The sequence below is a fragment of the Malania oleifera genome, chromosome 2 (genome assembly GCF_029873635.1).
Source record: "Malania oleifera isolate guangnan ecotype guangnan chromosome 2, ASM2987363v1, whole genome shotgun sequence".
Lineage (NCBI taxonomy): Eukaryota > Viridiplantae > Streptophyta > Magnoliopsida > Santalales > Ximeniaceae > Malania > Malania oleifera.
This window is the reverse complement of record NC_080418.1, coordinates 132,527,053-132,543,174: the sequence shown is the minus strand read 5'-3', so window position 1 is coordinate 132,543,174 and position 16,122 is coordinate 132,527,053. Positions and strand designations below refer to the sequence as shown.

At 35.4% G+C, this 16,122-nt stretch overlaps 1 protein-coding gene across 2 annotated transcripts in view; it reads left to right on the top strand.

Moving 5' to 3' along the window:
- Window positions 1-3,004: 3,004 nt before the first annotated feature.
- The window catches only part of LOC131148590 (probable zinc metalloprotease EGY1, chloroplastic), a 28,699-nt gene continuing 15,581 nt past the window's right edge, over window positions 3,005-16,122 (top strand). Inside the window, exons 1-4 of one of the 2 annotated variants that reach the window (XM_058098399.1) lie at window positions 3,005-3,509; window positions 10,627-11,091; window positions 11,255-11,395; window positions 12,600-12,701. In XM_058098399.1, coding sequence (XP_057954382.1) covers window positions 3,174-3,509; window positions 10,627-11,091; window positions 11,255-11,395; window positions 12,600-12,701 — 1,044 coding nt within the window. In that variant the 5' untranslated portion in view covers window positions 3,005-3,173. The remainder of the gene's footprint in view (window positions 3,510-10,626; window positions 11,092-11,254; window positions 11,396-12,599; window positions 12,702-16,122) is intronic. The other variant, XM_058098400.1, reaches the window with a different exon arrangement.

Genomic DNA, 16,122 nt, shown 5'->3' with positions numbered 1-16,122 from the left:
AGATTTTGACTCACGTGTAAAATGTCCTAAGTAAAGATTAGGCCGTCTAACATTTTCAATACCATTAAAACCAAGACCCTCTTTACTTAAAGAGTTTCTTTGGACACCAAGTAGTTTTTCAAAATTGCGTTTACCCTTGGTGAATTTAAAAATTATTTTGGAGCTATCCTCCAATTTCCTCTCAAGCTCAGCAATGGTCAAATCTTTTTATTTTAAAATAGAAGCATTAGAGGTTTTTGCAATAACAAAAAAAATTTGACCAATTTTCACATGTTTTTTTCAAATCATCATTTTCTTTGGTCATTTTACTCAATAGTTTAGACATACGAATATATTCAAATTGTAATTCTCTAAACGCAGGCATGCAATCAGAATCACAATCATCAAATGAATAATATGAAAATAATGAACAGGAAGAAGATACCTCATTGTCGTGTGCCATCAAGCATAGATTGGCGACCTCTGAGTCGTTGTGGTCTGATTTTAAGTCACTGCTGCTTAATTTGTCACATGAGGTGTTTGCCTTCATGACTTTCTTCTTTTTCTTATCCTCCTTTTTCAGTAGTGGGCAGTCCGGCTTGATGTGCCTAACTTTGTTGCAATTGTAACACATGGGAGCATTTGACTTTTCTTTTCTTTTGCTAAACTCTCCCTTCTCAAAAGTAGACTCCCTATATTGTTTGTATGACTTTCTGTTCTTCCTAAAGAATCTGTTAAATTTTCTAGTAATCATAGTCATATCATCATTCGTGTCAGTTTGACTGCATTCACTAGATGTATTAGTGGAGGTTTTCAATGCAGTCACTTTCTTTGCCTTATTCTGTTCATTTACTCTCTCACGTGGCCTGGTCAGCAAGTCGCATCTCCTCGTCGACGAATTTCAGAGTTCGGAAACAGTCTTTTCAGTAACTTCTCGTCGACGAGATGCATGCCCCCGTCGACGAGCCCAAGAACCTTACTTGTCGATGATACCTTGCTGAAATTCCTTAAGAAAATTCCTTTTTCTCTCATTCTTTTATTATTTAATTGGTATAATTCTTCGGGTCTCTACATAAAAGAATAGTTTATGTTTTGGAAATCTGGTTATGAATATGTGAATGGATACTCCTTTTTGGGTTGTATATTATACTCTGATATTTTATTTGGGGCATGTTTAATTATTTTTCATTGTGTGAATGGGATTAGAGATGCACGTGAATTGTCTCATCACACCCTGGGCCCTACTTGGTGAGTTTGGGGCGTGACAGGTATGCCTTGTATAATACTATCCATATCTTTCCAAAATTGTCTCTTAAGATTCCTTAATGAGCATAAGCACTAATGATATTTATTTTCTCTTAAACTAATATCATCTTGAATTTTATAATTCTATCATTTATTCTATTTACATCAACAATTCTATCTTTCTTGTTTGTGTCTACTAGAATTCCTACTCCATTCTTATGTTTTTATTTTCCAATGTACTTAAGTTTAAATCCTAATTTATCAATTTATCTAGTTTTCTCCTCCACCCACTTCATTTCTTGAAGGTAAATTATATTAATTTTTCTTCTAATCATTGTGTCCACAATTTGCATATTTTTACCCATAAGTGTTCATATATTCTAAATTGTTAATCTAATCATAGTTTCTTGAACTTGTTTCTTTACTTGTCCATATTTAGAAGGATGTAGAAACCTTTGCATATTTGACACTGTACCCGGGCGCCAACATGACGCATCGCTTTGGGGCAATAACTTAGCCCACCCTTACCCACTTTTCGCTACATCTGGGTGGTACAAGTGCAACGTGTCGCTCGTAGGTAATACCCTAACAAATATTCGGTAAGAATTCATATTAGAATGATTTGACAAATTTTACACTGACTATCTGCTACCTAATACAACCTTCCTTCTTTACCCAGGCTTGGAACCTATTGTGTATGAAAAAATTAGGATATTAAATGCATCACAGGAGGAGTTTATTATTACAATGTTATTGAAATTCAATAATAATAATAATAATAATAATAATAATAATAATTTACTATTATTATTTAAAATTGGAGAACCATGATATTCACTTTATTTGAATTAATTATAATTATTTTAAAATTTTTCAACAAAAAAATTTTAAAGGTAGAATTTCAAATTCAAATATAGAAAATCTAAAACTAAATTAAAAATAAATAAATTTAAATAAAAATCATGATTATAATTTTATTATTATGATTTTTTTTTGGGTAACGAGGGACTCCTACTACCGATGAGCCCAATTGGAGCCTCCCGATTTGACACCAGACCCTGCATACACCAACAGTGTCCTTCACTGGCGTAAGATGTAAATCGCATATATGCACTCAACTGATAGGGATCGAATCCCAAGCATACCTCTCTTTCAAGGCTACATAGAAATAATGATTGATGAACTTAATTTGACATGGGAAAACAACAAATTTGTTATTCACCAATAAAAGTGTCTATGCTTACATTATCAATATAATTGAAGTGTGTGTTTTTTTTTAATCTCTTGATGGTTCTTTAATTTATTGGGTATTTTTAAATTATTTAAAATTATTTTTTAAAAACAACAATTATTAAGAGTTTATTATTTCTAAAATATTTTAAATGTGTGAAAAATGTTGCAAGGTCTACACAAAAGTTTAAACTTTAATAATTTTTAAAATTTCAATTTTAAAATCACAATAATAAGAGTCTCTGACTCTCTTTGACTTCCAAACACTAATATTAATTTTGAATATATTAAATAAAAAATAAATAAAAGTACAAGAGTTAATTGAAATTTTTTATAAATAGAAATAATTTTTTTTTTATATTTTTTTATACAAGTAATTTAAGATACGAATTTATTTTTTAATATTTTTAATAACTCAAACCTTTTAATATATACACATTTATTATATGTTTGCAACCATTTTCTTCAAAAGCACACCGAAGAAGAAAAAAAAAAAAAAAAAGGAAAAGAAAAGGATATTTTTTAAAAATCTGGTCAAGCTATATGGTGCTGATGCCACAGCCACACCAGACAAAGCTCTTCCATCTCTCCCGCTGCCCCGTTCAATCCCTCCAAATCTCTGTGTCTTCATCTTCACTCACTCTTCAAATTTCGATGAATCTCTAATTTTCTTGCATTTTTCCATCCTCAAAGCTTTCCTCTTCAAGATTTTTTATTTGATGGGAACTCTCACGAGCTGTAGTTTCAGCACTTCGAGCTTGGGGTTCCGTTCGCTTCCAAGAAGCCGCAGTGATTCGGCGCTGAGGTTTCAGCTGTTTGGGCATAAGAATTCATCAAAGAATTTCTGTTTCTTGTGCAGACGGAAGTCAGAGAGAGAGATTTTGAGTCGACATTTTGGTAAGTTCGTGTGTCTTAGTGCGGACAATGATGGAAATGGAGATGATAGGGACGCGTCGAAGGACTCCAGTGTGACCACCGTATCGCCTGAAGAGGCCGAGGAGGCGATTGGCAAGGAACGGGACGCGGAGAAGGCGCCGGCCTCTGTTTCTTCGAGGGTATAGTGGTTTTTGTATTGTTGTCTTCTATTTTTTTTATTTATTTAGATTCAGTTTCTTAATTTTTGACAGTCTATCGAGTGCTTGGCTTGGTTTTGTCTGGGTAGCATTTTCGAAGCGCATATATTGGTTTTTTTTTTTTTTGCATGGATATGGTAAAAAAAAAATTGGGGAAAAAAACTAGAAAGATGTGCAAAAGAGGCCTGCAAGTACACTGGGAGTGTACTAATACTCGGAGGAAAAATCAAAGAAGCAAAATAAGCGATAAAGCAATCATAGCAAAGGGGAATTACATAATCAAAAACCTCATAACTGAAAATTTTAGGCCTATCGGGTTGGTAGCCGGTGTTTATAAGGTTTTGAACTGAGGTGTTATTTAATAGGCTTCAGGAGCTGTTAGGTGATACAGTGACTCTAGTAGAGCTGTTAGGGGGTGGTTGAAGGTCTTAGGGTAAGTAGGGTCGATATTGAAGTGTTCCATCTTCATTTGGCAAATGATGTTATTTATTTATTTATTTATTTATTTTAGAGGATAATGATGAGAAATTTGGTTGTTTGATTTGTAACTTTTGTGAAATTTCAAGCTTGAAGACTAACATGTCTAAGGGCCCATTTGTTTTCTTTAGTAGCTTCTTAAGGGTTACATGCATCTTAATTTTAAACCAATTAAGAAACTGGTCTTTTAAAGGATATATTTGTTTATATGCTTAATGTGCTCGTCTCTTATGTATTATGAGATTGATATACCTCTTATTTGGTTAACACTCCATTACGGGGAATCATGGGACAAAATTACCCTCAACAAACAACTAAAATTACAATAAGAACATACTACATGTATCACAAATGTCTTGAGTGTTACCCTAAATACTGTGGAAGCTTTTCTAGTGGTAAAGGGTTTTATGACCAACCCCAAATCCTTGATGGCCAGTCATACTCTGTTTTTCCTTGTGAGAAAAAGTTTTACATTTTAGCAATTCTTTTGTGTCATAACTCTTAAAATGTTTTTATTCTTTATATATTTTTAATTCTCTTGACAATTCAACATAAATCCACTTTCAGAGATATGTTCAAGTTATATTTACAATCTGGTTCTTTGCTTTCAGAAGTTCATTCGACATTCATCACTTAATATTTAATTTTATCAAATGATCCCTAAGAGTTGTGTAGCTGCCATCTAATGACCCCTAAGAGTGGTGGAGCTGCCATTAATATGGATCTTTGCGAATTAGAAAGCTTATGTTTTTAGTTGGGTGTATCATTTGATTATTTGTCTTTATGGTATTGCAATCCAAGATTTCTGACTTTGGGAATCTAGTGGTCGAGACATTGTGTAGGAGATTAAAGGGATTTCTTATGGTTTGATACGGGTGATAGTTAGGGGAATCTTGTTAGTTGGAACGTGGTTAAGACACCTAAATTAGAAAGGGGGTTTGAGACTTGGTAATTTGGTGTCTAAGAACATCTCTCTAGTAGGGAAATGGTTATGGGGGTTTCAATCGGAAGCTAATGACACATGCCACAACGTTTTAAAAGGTAAGTATTGTATTCATTGAAATGAGTGGGATGTTGGAATTAGTGGCCATGCTTCTAATATGAGCTGTTGGAAGTTTGTTTTCTAGTATCCCAATTGTTTTCTTCCTCCTTAGAGCTTGCAATGATGATAATATTTGCCTATGGGAAGATCTATGAGTGGATGAGACTTCTTTGGCGACCTTGGTACCTTGCCTTTTTAGGCTTTTTTTCTCTACATTATTTTCCGATACTTATTTTTTGCCTTTTTAGGCTTTTTTTCTCTACATTACTCTCTGATTACTTATTTTTATTCTTTGGAAGAGGGCTCTTTTTCATGGGGTTCTCTCTCTCTCCCTTGGAATCTTAATGAAAGAGAGTTGACAAGTTAGTTAATTTTTTAAGAGTTTGGATTTATTCGTTCCTCATTTGAGGCTATATTTTTGGTTTCATTCATTCTAATTCCTTTTCCTTCATTTATTGACATGCTCAACCTATTCTCATTTTCTATTGGAAAATGTCATTTGGAAGGCTAACATTCTTTAAGATTAAGGCATTCACTTGGACATTAATGATAACCTATTGTAAGTGAAGAGATTCAGTAAAGCAATGATATTTGCCTAGTCTTTGGAGTCTAATGAGATAAATGAATATTGTGTTCTACATTACTGGGTGGTGATACAGCTGTGAGTGACACTGTTTTCCTTTCTAGGTTTGGTATGTGAGTGATCCCATGAAAACCATAGATCACTTCATATTAGTGCAGTGTTTGGGGCTTTGGGAGAGGTAAAAAGGGTATAACTTTGTGGATTTTTGCTTTGCATACTATTTTTTTTAACATTATGGATGAAGAGGAATGCTAGGATTTTGGGAAGACAAGGTCATCACATTTTTTATGGAATAGAGTATTGCTTCATTTGGATGATTGGTTTGGGGGTGTTTTGCTTTGTCTGACTTGCAAAGGGATCAGAGCACTGCCCTTTTGTAATTGTTTTTAGTTTTTCTGTGGGAAGACATCATGTTCTTTATTTCTTATATTTTTTCCCTTCATTTTCTGTACTAAATTTCTTCGTTTGTATAAAAAAGAATAACCTTATAACTGAAGGAAATTCTGTAAAAGAAATAAAACAGAATCCTTGCGAAACTTGAGATCAATGGATGGTATTCTTGATTTTTATTGCTTAATTTTGTGCACATCCTGCACCAAATCTTGAATCCCTGCAACATAACGGTTAGAATGGTTCTCTAGAGGCTTCTTCCTTGCCCTTTGAAGTTATTTGCAATGACACAATTTTCATCATAGAGTAGGGACTAGAGCATCACCCAATTAATCAGCAAAAACTGAAAAAATTTCTGCCAAAGGGCAGTGAATAAAGGGGTGATTAACTGATCTCAATTCAGCTCAGCAAAGAAAATAGCAGTTTGGGTGGTTCTATCTTTTCTGTTTTGGATATTGTGAAGCGTGAGAAATTTTTCCTGAGCTGTCATCAGAGAAAGAAATAATTTTTTGAAGGAATAAAGGAACTAACCTGTTTCATTGGGAAGTTGGGTAGAGCATGGCCACTGGTAGAAATATTCTTAGAAATCAGAAAATTAAAAAATTATTAACTGTGAACAGTCCATTGGAGGAGAGTCCCACACATCTTACATGTATATACACATGTGCGCATAAAATTGATCAAGGATCAAGTTTTTTCTTGGTTCATGGATTTATAATAGGTACGTTGACCAAAATCAAGTACCATATTCATTGGAAGTACAATATACAATGACCAAAGGCATGTATCTTTGAATCCATATATGATTCATACATAGACTCCCAAGATAGATTGGAAGAAGGAAGGTACATTGATCAAAGTCATGCATCTCATTGTTCAATGTATCATTAAGGATAATATATGACATAAATCAAGGATTATTATTTGGAGTAAGATGTACATTCACTTTGAAGGAAAAGGCTTTGTACATATATATGACTCTCCACTAGTTAGAAAAATTTTGAGCAAGGACCCTTGGCTTTTTTTTTTTTGGTGTGAACCATAAATGAGTAGTATTTGATATAAACTAATTCATATGCATCGTGTCATTTCAAACGAGACAATATGAGTTTTGACACAAATCTTCTTCTTCTTTACTATTATGTCTTACTTTAGTGATGGAATTCTATCAAGCATAGTTTAGTGGTGAGAAGGACCAAAAGCTCTTTATATATGTGCCTAAGTGACTCAATCCATCATTGAGTCACAAATATATCTTTCCCTTCCTCCAAGGTGAACGTACCTCTTACATTCAATCAATTATCTTTGATTTATGGGATATGTTATCCCTAACGATGCATTGATCAATGAGATACATGATTTTGTTCTTCCAATGTATCTTCAGAGACTATGATTAACTACATATGAATTTAAAATGGAGCATGGCTTCATCCAATGAATATAGTACTTGACTTAGGTCAATGTATCTATTATAAATTCATGGACTAAGACATAAATTGATCCTTAATAGATTAAACATACAAACACACGCACATCCATGTGGTCATGAAGATAATTTATATAGGGTAAAAGATACTCACCGACCCTAAGTTTGGCAAAAAGACAAGGACCTCCCCTGAGGTTTCAAAAATTCCATTGACCTCCCTTGATGTTTCAAAACTAATACAGACCTCCCCTGAGATTTTCTAAAAAGACACAACCCTCCCCTCAAAAGACTTGTCTTTTTGCAAAATATAAAGGGAGGTTTGTGTATTTTTGGCAAACCTCAGGCAAGGTCTCTGCAATTCTTGAAATCTCAAGGGAGGTCTTTGGGATTTTTGAAACCTTAGGAGAGGTCAGTGTCTTTTTTATATCTTTAGGGGAGGTCAATGTCATTTGTCCATTTATATATATATATATATATATATATATATATATATATATATTAATCACCTTTTGGGCAAGAGATTTATTGGCCCAAATCAGTTCCAAGATTATCCTTGCCAATTGCCATAATGTGTGCAAATGCAAGAATAGCAACGAACTCCTCGTCCTAATATACTACCTCTGCCTCGACTGCCATCCAAACATTGCCCTTGTCCTCCAAAGCTTCCCCGACCCCATGGCTAAAGTGCTAAAATTTCAGGGTAAGAAGCTTGAGAAGAGACTTGAGAGCTGTCATTGGTGATCTGTTGGACCCTAGTATATGCTTCATTCATGGATGGAAGGAATTGGATTGCTGATGGGTTGAAGCTTAGGACTGAAACAGACAGAAACGTGGTGGCCAAGAGCTTTGCCCGTTGCCTCTTAATCTTCTCAACATTGAAACTAACTGGTTGATAGATATGAATTCCTCCCGCATACACTTTAGAGTGTTATAATTTTCACTGATGGATCTACCTTATTTTTCATGTTGAAAAGCTTCTCTAGGTCAAGAAAACAAGTTTTGAGTTTTTATCTCATGAGGAACTTTCATGAAGATCATCTCATACGGACTTAGCTGTTGCATGAAACATAACATTCACAGAAATTCATGGCTCCGTGCTATTCCACACCCACAATACAATTTATTCTCTTTCTTTCAATCTTCATAATCCTTGGGCTCTGGAGATGGGTGAGAATGCAGCTTATGCTTGGACTTCCCTTTCATTAACAAACACCCAGACACTGCCTGAGACCACTACTAGTAGTTGGAGGATCCTACAAATTTGATGGCTGTGATCTCTACGCTAGTACAAGGGAAGCTCTCTCTGTAGAATCTGTCAAAAGCACCCCAATGCATTACATTCAGCACACACTAGTATTGGGAATGAACAACAAAGCAACAATGCAGAATCTGGAAGCACACACTAGCACAAAACTGCACTTCAGAGCTTCAAGAGGTAGCTATGACCACAAAACTGGAGTTCCAACATCCTAGGAGAAATCACTCGACAACACATGACAAGGCATCCTGCAACAAAGGAAGGCATAAGCTACGTGGTGGCAGCTACAGTTATTAAGGCTGGCAGCAACTAGAAGCAAGTGCAGGCAAGAACAGGAAATAAAGTCATTGAACACCAATTGGAACCAATTAGCAACTGATACAAGATTGCAAGCAATCAATCGCAAACACACAGAGCATAAAAACAGCCTCATCGTGCCACAACCAGCCAGTGGAATGTCAAAATAACAACAGCAGTATACCAGAAACAGTATGTGAATGCGAGACTTTGCGTCAAGAAAGCACCATGAACACACATGACATCTAACCAAGGATGCTGCACAGCCTAACTGAGAAGAAAAATGTCCCAAACAACCCTTAAACCAAACACACAATCAGATTTGAGAACCAGGAACAGCAAGGAAAAAGAAAAAAGGAGTGCCCAAAACCAACTCAGATAAATCAAATTTAGAGGAGATCAATTTTCTGATTCCATGTTGTAAATCTGAAATAACTTGAAGAGAAGAGAAGAAGGACAGAAAAGCTGGGCAGCAGTTTCTTGGAGCCTATGTGCTGCTCCAGGTCTGCCCTCCTATATACCAATAAAAAGATTCGAAAGACTAAAACACACCACATACTGACTAAGGGGCCATTTGGTATCACTGTCAAAAATTACAACCAGAAACAGAAACGAAAAGCAAAAAACAGCAATGATACCAAACAGATCCTAAAATAGCATATTCTTTTCTAACAGGTTCAACTCCTATCACTTGTCATACAAATCAGTATTTATAGGAATTGTTATCATTAGTATATCTTTATAGTCAATGTCATTTTTAGAATGAGTTTTATTCGCATAACAGTCGTAGTCATAACAGCATCATTCTCAATCATTGATTTGGGTAAAGCATGCTGTCATTTGTGATGTCATGTTAGGTATAGCTGTTCTCTTAGCATAACAAACAGTCATAGTAGTCACTGCACCATTTTTTTGACCATTGATTTGGCAACGACATGCTTTCATTTGTGAAGTCATGCTAGGTATAACCTTCAAATGACGTCATGCTTCATCCAAATTGATTGTGGGAAATGGGGCTCCAATCACTATGACACTGTCTGTTGTATCTGGATTTTCTTCTTCTTCTTCTTCTTCTTCTCATGGGAACATCCTTTTCTTTTAAGTGATGCATAATAAAATAAAATTTAGTGATTTGTACACATAGGATGACTGACACTCAAGAGCTTGTATGAATCATGATTACATATTTCAAGTGCATAAATGACATAGTAAACAGTCATAGTAGTCACAGCACCATTTTTTTTACCATTGATTTGGCAACGACATGCTGTCATTTGTGAAGTCATGCTAGGTATAACCTTCAAATGACATCATGCTTCATCCAAATTGATGGTGGGAAATGGGGCTCCAATCACTATGACAGCTGTCTGTTTTATCTGGATTTTCTTCTTCTTCTTCTTCTTCTTCTTATGGGAACAGTTTTTTTTTTTTTTTTTAAAGTGATAAATAATAAAATTAAATTGAGTGATTAGTACAAATAGGATGACTGACACTCAAGAGCTTGTATGAATCATGATTACATATTTCAAGTGCATAAATGACAGGAAAGTATTGACCATTGGCCCCAACCCTTACTGATTAATGACAACATGTAATCTAATATATGGGGTTTTCTTGTCTATTCAGCCACCAGCTATTTCTACCATGGGACCAGCTTACAATAATTTCCAAGTGGATTCTTTTAAGCTGATGGAGCTCCTTGCACCTGAGAAGGTTGACCCTGTGGACATCAAAGTAATTAAAGAAAAGCTGTTTGGCTACTCGACCTTCTGGGTTACTAGAGAAGAGGCATTTGGGGAGCTGGGTGAGGGCATTCTCTTCCTTGGAAACTTGAGGGGGAAGCGAGAGGAGGTGTTTGCCAAACTCCAGAGTCGACTTACTGAAGTCATGGGCAATAAATACAACCTTTTTATGGTAGAGGAACCCAATTCAGAAGGAACAGATCCGCGTGGTGGGCCACGGGTTAGCTTTGGTATGTTGCGGAGAGAAGTTTCTGAACCAGGGCCAACAACACTCTGGCAATATGTGATTGCTCTCCTGTTATTTCTTCTTACAATTGGTTCCTCTGTGGAGTTGGGAATTGCATCTCAGGTATTCAAATCATTGGTGCACTTCTTGTACATAGTCTAGCTATTTAATGTTTCTGTACTCTTAACCATTCCCATATCCATTTTAGGCATCATTTATGGATCATGAGCAGTAAACTTATTGCTTGGAAATGATGTGTACTGATTGTGTTTGTTCTTTCAAGCAGCTAAATCGACTTCCACCTGAAGTAGTCAAGTACTTCACAGATCCAAATGCCGTTGAACCACCGGATATGGAGCTGCTATTCCCATTTGTTGAATCTGCTCTGCCACTGGCGTATGGTGTTTTCGGGGTTCAGTTGTTTCATGTGAGAAAATCTCTTATTTTTGTTGATTTAATTAATGAATGCATTAGATAACTCTTCATTGATGTCTTCATTCAGCATTACAAATATGGTATAATTTTAATTTCTTTTTAAGTATATTTTAAGATTGCAGGGCTTGAATGACTTGTTTTAACCCATTTTATAAACTGTCATCGTCAAGTGTCATGAATACATTTTTATTGAGAACATAAGTCTTGCTTACAGCTAAATTGGCAGTTCTCATAGTACGCAACATCTATTTCACCTTTTATGTAACACTTTGGCTTTATCATTTTTTTTCTATACTTTCAAATTATAGTGCCTTGATGTGGCTGTTTCCGTTGATAGCTTTAATGTTGTCAATATTTTTGTTTATGTCAATCAAAATCTGTTCTTGCAATCAAATCAAACAATTTTTTTTGCCATAGCCATTAGCTTGAAATCGTATGTCTATTCTAAACAGTCTGATGTTGGGCTAAATATTTACCAATGTGTTGTTTTTTATCTTATCAAGTTTTTCTTTATGGTCTCTTATAGTTTGTTGTATGGTTGTCGATTTCAAATGTTCCCCAGCCTTTCATTTGGTCATTTTAAGAGCTGTACTCTATGTATACTGTTTTCCCCCTCTTCTACTTTTTTTTTTTCCTGCTGTAGATAAGTGCCTATCTTTTGGTCTCACTTGCTCTAATGCTTTTGGATTTCTTACAAAAACATTTTGTTTGCAAAAAAAGACACTGAAGAATGGTGTCAATTATGTTATTTTCAAATATAATTCATTAGATTTTCCATGAGCATTCATCAGAATGTAGCTGACATGAATACTCTTTATTTTGTTAAGCTGACATAAATACTTATCTAGTTATGTTGGATTGGTATTCACCATGACATATTCTTGACCTGGAGCAGCTGGGAAATGTTGTCATTTGTTTCTGGTAAACTGACGTAAATGATTCCTTTTTGGGTTGGTGATTATTTGGATTGTTTTTTTTGGCCTGTAATTTCTCTAGCCTGTTAACAAGCACTAAATAATTCAAGTGGAGGAAAAAAATTTCCATGAAAATTTTTAATAGCATTAATTTAATGTTGGGTCTATTTTCTGGCTTCATATTTTTCATGTAAACAATAATACTTTTTATTCAAATAGTCAAAATTTTAATATTTTATTCTTTTGATTTTATTTCTACATGAAGGAGTTGATTCCATGCAGGAAGTTGGGCACTTTCTGGCTGCTTTCCCGAAGAAAGTGAATCTGAGTATCCCTTACTTTATTCCTAACATTACATTGGGCAGCTTTGGTGCAATTACTCAGGTAAGCATGTCTAGTTATTTCTACATTGCTACTTAAAACAGTGGAAACTTTAAGAAATGAAAATTTACTATATTTATCTCTAATTTTCTTCTTGTACTATTTAGAGTGATTAGGCATAGAAATGAAAGGCGAGAATTTCAAATTACTTTGGCTTGTTTTTTATACTGGGGTTGTCTAAACCTGGCAAATAAATTTGCAATATTAAGAAGAGTACATTGGCTCCCTGCTATCTAGCTAAAAAAAGATTCCCTGCAAAGTGACCTGTGGAACACAATTTGAGGATTTTTCTTAATTAAAAAAAGTTACAAATTAGGAAAACCTGGCTTACTTAGATAATGAAATTGATCCCCTACATAACCACATTTAATTGGAGAATGAAATGAAATACAGATACTAGAATGCACCAATTACGCTTTCCTTTTCTTCCAAGGGAGCTCTCGTTCTTGGGTCTTCCACTTCTTTAGGAATCTCAATGAAAGAGAGGTTGATGAGCTTACTACAGTGCTGAGTACTTTGGACTATTTTGTTCCCAGACTAGGACTGCTGAGATGGTTGGCTGGGGGATTCATTGGGTTTTTTTCTTTCAAGTCTTTTTTCCTTCATTTATTGAGACCTCCAATCTCCGGTCATTTTCCTTTGTACCATTACATTTGAAAGGCTAAGGATCTTTTTAAAATCCGGGCTTTCATCTGGACCATGACTTGACAGGATTAATGTGCATGACTTGTTATAGGTTAGAAAGCCCTATAAGGCTAGGTGCAATCTTTGTTTGATGTCGAAAGTTTAATGAAACAAGTGTGCACCTCTTTCTACATTGTTGGGTGGTAAGCCAACTTTGGAGCACACTTTTTCTTGCTTTGTGAAGCATGGGTGGTGTCTTAAAATATATGGGTGAATAGGTGGTTATTGTTTGTGAGATTCTGGGGCGTTGGAAGAAATAGAAAAGGAAGGGCTTTATGGACATGTGTAGTATATACTCTACTGTGGACCCATTGGATCAAGAGAAATGCGAGATTTTTAAAGTTCAAAGTCAAATGACATCTCCCCATTTGTCGTGGAATAGAGTTGTCTTTCTTGTTTCACTTCGGGCACATTCCTTTGGTTTTTTTGGGGGGCATTTTTCTGTCTGTTCTTCAAGAAGATTGGAAGGCAGAACTATTGTAGTTGTTATAGTTGATTCTAGGAGGCTGTATTGTCCTCTGCACAGTGTACTTTTGTTTCATTTTAGTTCATGAAAATATTTTTGTCTGAAAAAAATATGTAGTTTCCAGAAGGCTTGTCATGTGGGCAGCTGTTGTTGTGATCCTTTACAAGATGCACATGGTTGTTTGTGTTGCAATTGTTGTTTTATAATAATCAACCTGAAAAATGGGGGCTTTTGCCCTCCTCTTAATTGTCTGTAACAAGAGGGAGAAGAAAACATAAGAGGATACATGATGGATTTTTCCATACTGTAGAACCTTTCTATAAAACTTCAATAATTTTTGACATTAGGTTTACGTTATGAATTTTTCAAAACTGTGTATCCTTTCAGTGAAACATGAATAATTCTCAATTCAATTCAATTTTTAATGCCTAACCTAGCACTTTATGCATAAGCATACAATGAAAAGTTTCAAGTATGAATTATGAGATGTATCCAATTTGCAATTGAAGCTTTTGGTCCATTCAAACCATCTTACTGAGCTGTCTTATTGAAAGAAGTTAAAATATCATTGAAGTATTTTGAAACCCAATGATTCTTTTATGAATAATGCATACAGAACCAAAGAATGTTTTTCAAAAATGATTAGAAATGTTTCAAGAAAAATCCTTTTGAAGTTAACATGTAATGAGCTAGAGCTCTACGCTGGATTGATTAGTCATTCCATAAAGGTCGCTTGCTACAGCCCTTATTCTGAGAGCTGCTGAATGCACGTGCATATGCATAAAGTGGAGAATAACCATCTTTACTCTCACATTAAAGGAGAGACAAATTATGGATGCAACCCTCACTGCCTCAGAAGTAGTGGACTCTAGCATTAAAGATGGCAAAGGAGGATTCTTTCTGTTGTGCCCTGTGCCTTTGGGTGCACATGCTTTGTTCATGTTTCAAATACTAGTTAATACAAGTTGCCTATTGAGCTTGTATGTGTTTCTTGTTGGGAACTCCATACTCGAGAAAAAGGGTTTGGATGCTATGATACCCACTCGTTGAAACTGTTAGTGCTAATGGAGCTCTTTTAACAGGAATCCTTACTTGTCTAATGTTGGTCCTCCTCAACTGATGAGTCTGTCGATGATTTATGCTTCTCCATCATGTGCTGACCCTCCTATTTCTACCCTTATTTCTCAAAGAACACTTCCACTCCTCTCCTCTTCCCAATCTATTAATTGTTGGACCAAAGAACAATTAAGGTATATGAAGGGCGAGACCTGGTGCAGATGCTTTGTTCATCTTCTAAGTACTGGTTTGAACAATTTTCTCCTTGCACTCGTAAATTTTTCTTTATTGGGTACTCAATAACTCAAAAGGGTATAAATGTTGGGATTCCTGCTCGTTGAAACTGTTTGTGCTTATAGAACTTTTTCCCTAGGGCACTCCTTATTTGTCTAGTGTTGGGTCCTCTCTATATTAATCTATTTTGAGTCCATTGACAATTTATGGTCTCCCATCGTGTGCTTATCCTTCCATTTCTACTCTTATTCCTCAAAAAAACACTCCCACTCCTCTTCCTAGGCCATTTGTTATTGGACCAAAGAAGCCACTAGATGTGGACAAAGACAACACTACCCCCACAACCAACTCTTCCACCCTTCTACATCTCAACTTTTTGTTGTGAAGGTTCCTCCCAATTTGACTTAGGTTTGCCCATATCTCATCAAAAAGGTTTGAGAACTTGGATTTAGCGATGCTTAGTTGCTCATCCTATTTCTAGCAATGTTTCACTTTTCTTCATCTTCTTGTTACTGTGCAACCTTTTGCCATGTCTATTTCCCTTTTTCTATCCCTTCTTTACATGTTGACACTTTCTTCTAACATTAGGTGAAAGCATGCAATGGATGTGGAAATGGAAGCACCTACTACTTGAGGGACATGAGATTTGTCCTCTGATAAGGAATTGGTTTAAGTGTTTTTGGGTCTGCATTGTTAAATATCATCTTCATGGTTCTATTAAGAGGCTTGAAGCTTGATTGGTTGCCAAGAGGTATACTAGAATTTGCGGTATTGATTATTTTGAGACCTCTCCCATTGCTCAAATAAGTCGTATTTTTAATTTTACTTGGAGTTAATTTTGATTGACCTTTATACCAAATGGATGTCAAGAATGCCTTCTTGTATGGGAATATGTAAAGAATGCCTTCTTGTATGTACATGGAGCAACCTCTGAGGTATTTTGCTTGATGGGAGAGTGGTAAGATATGCAGGTTGCAATGGCCA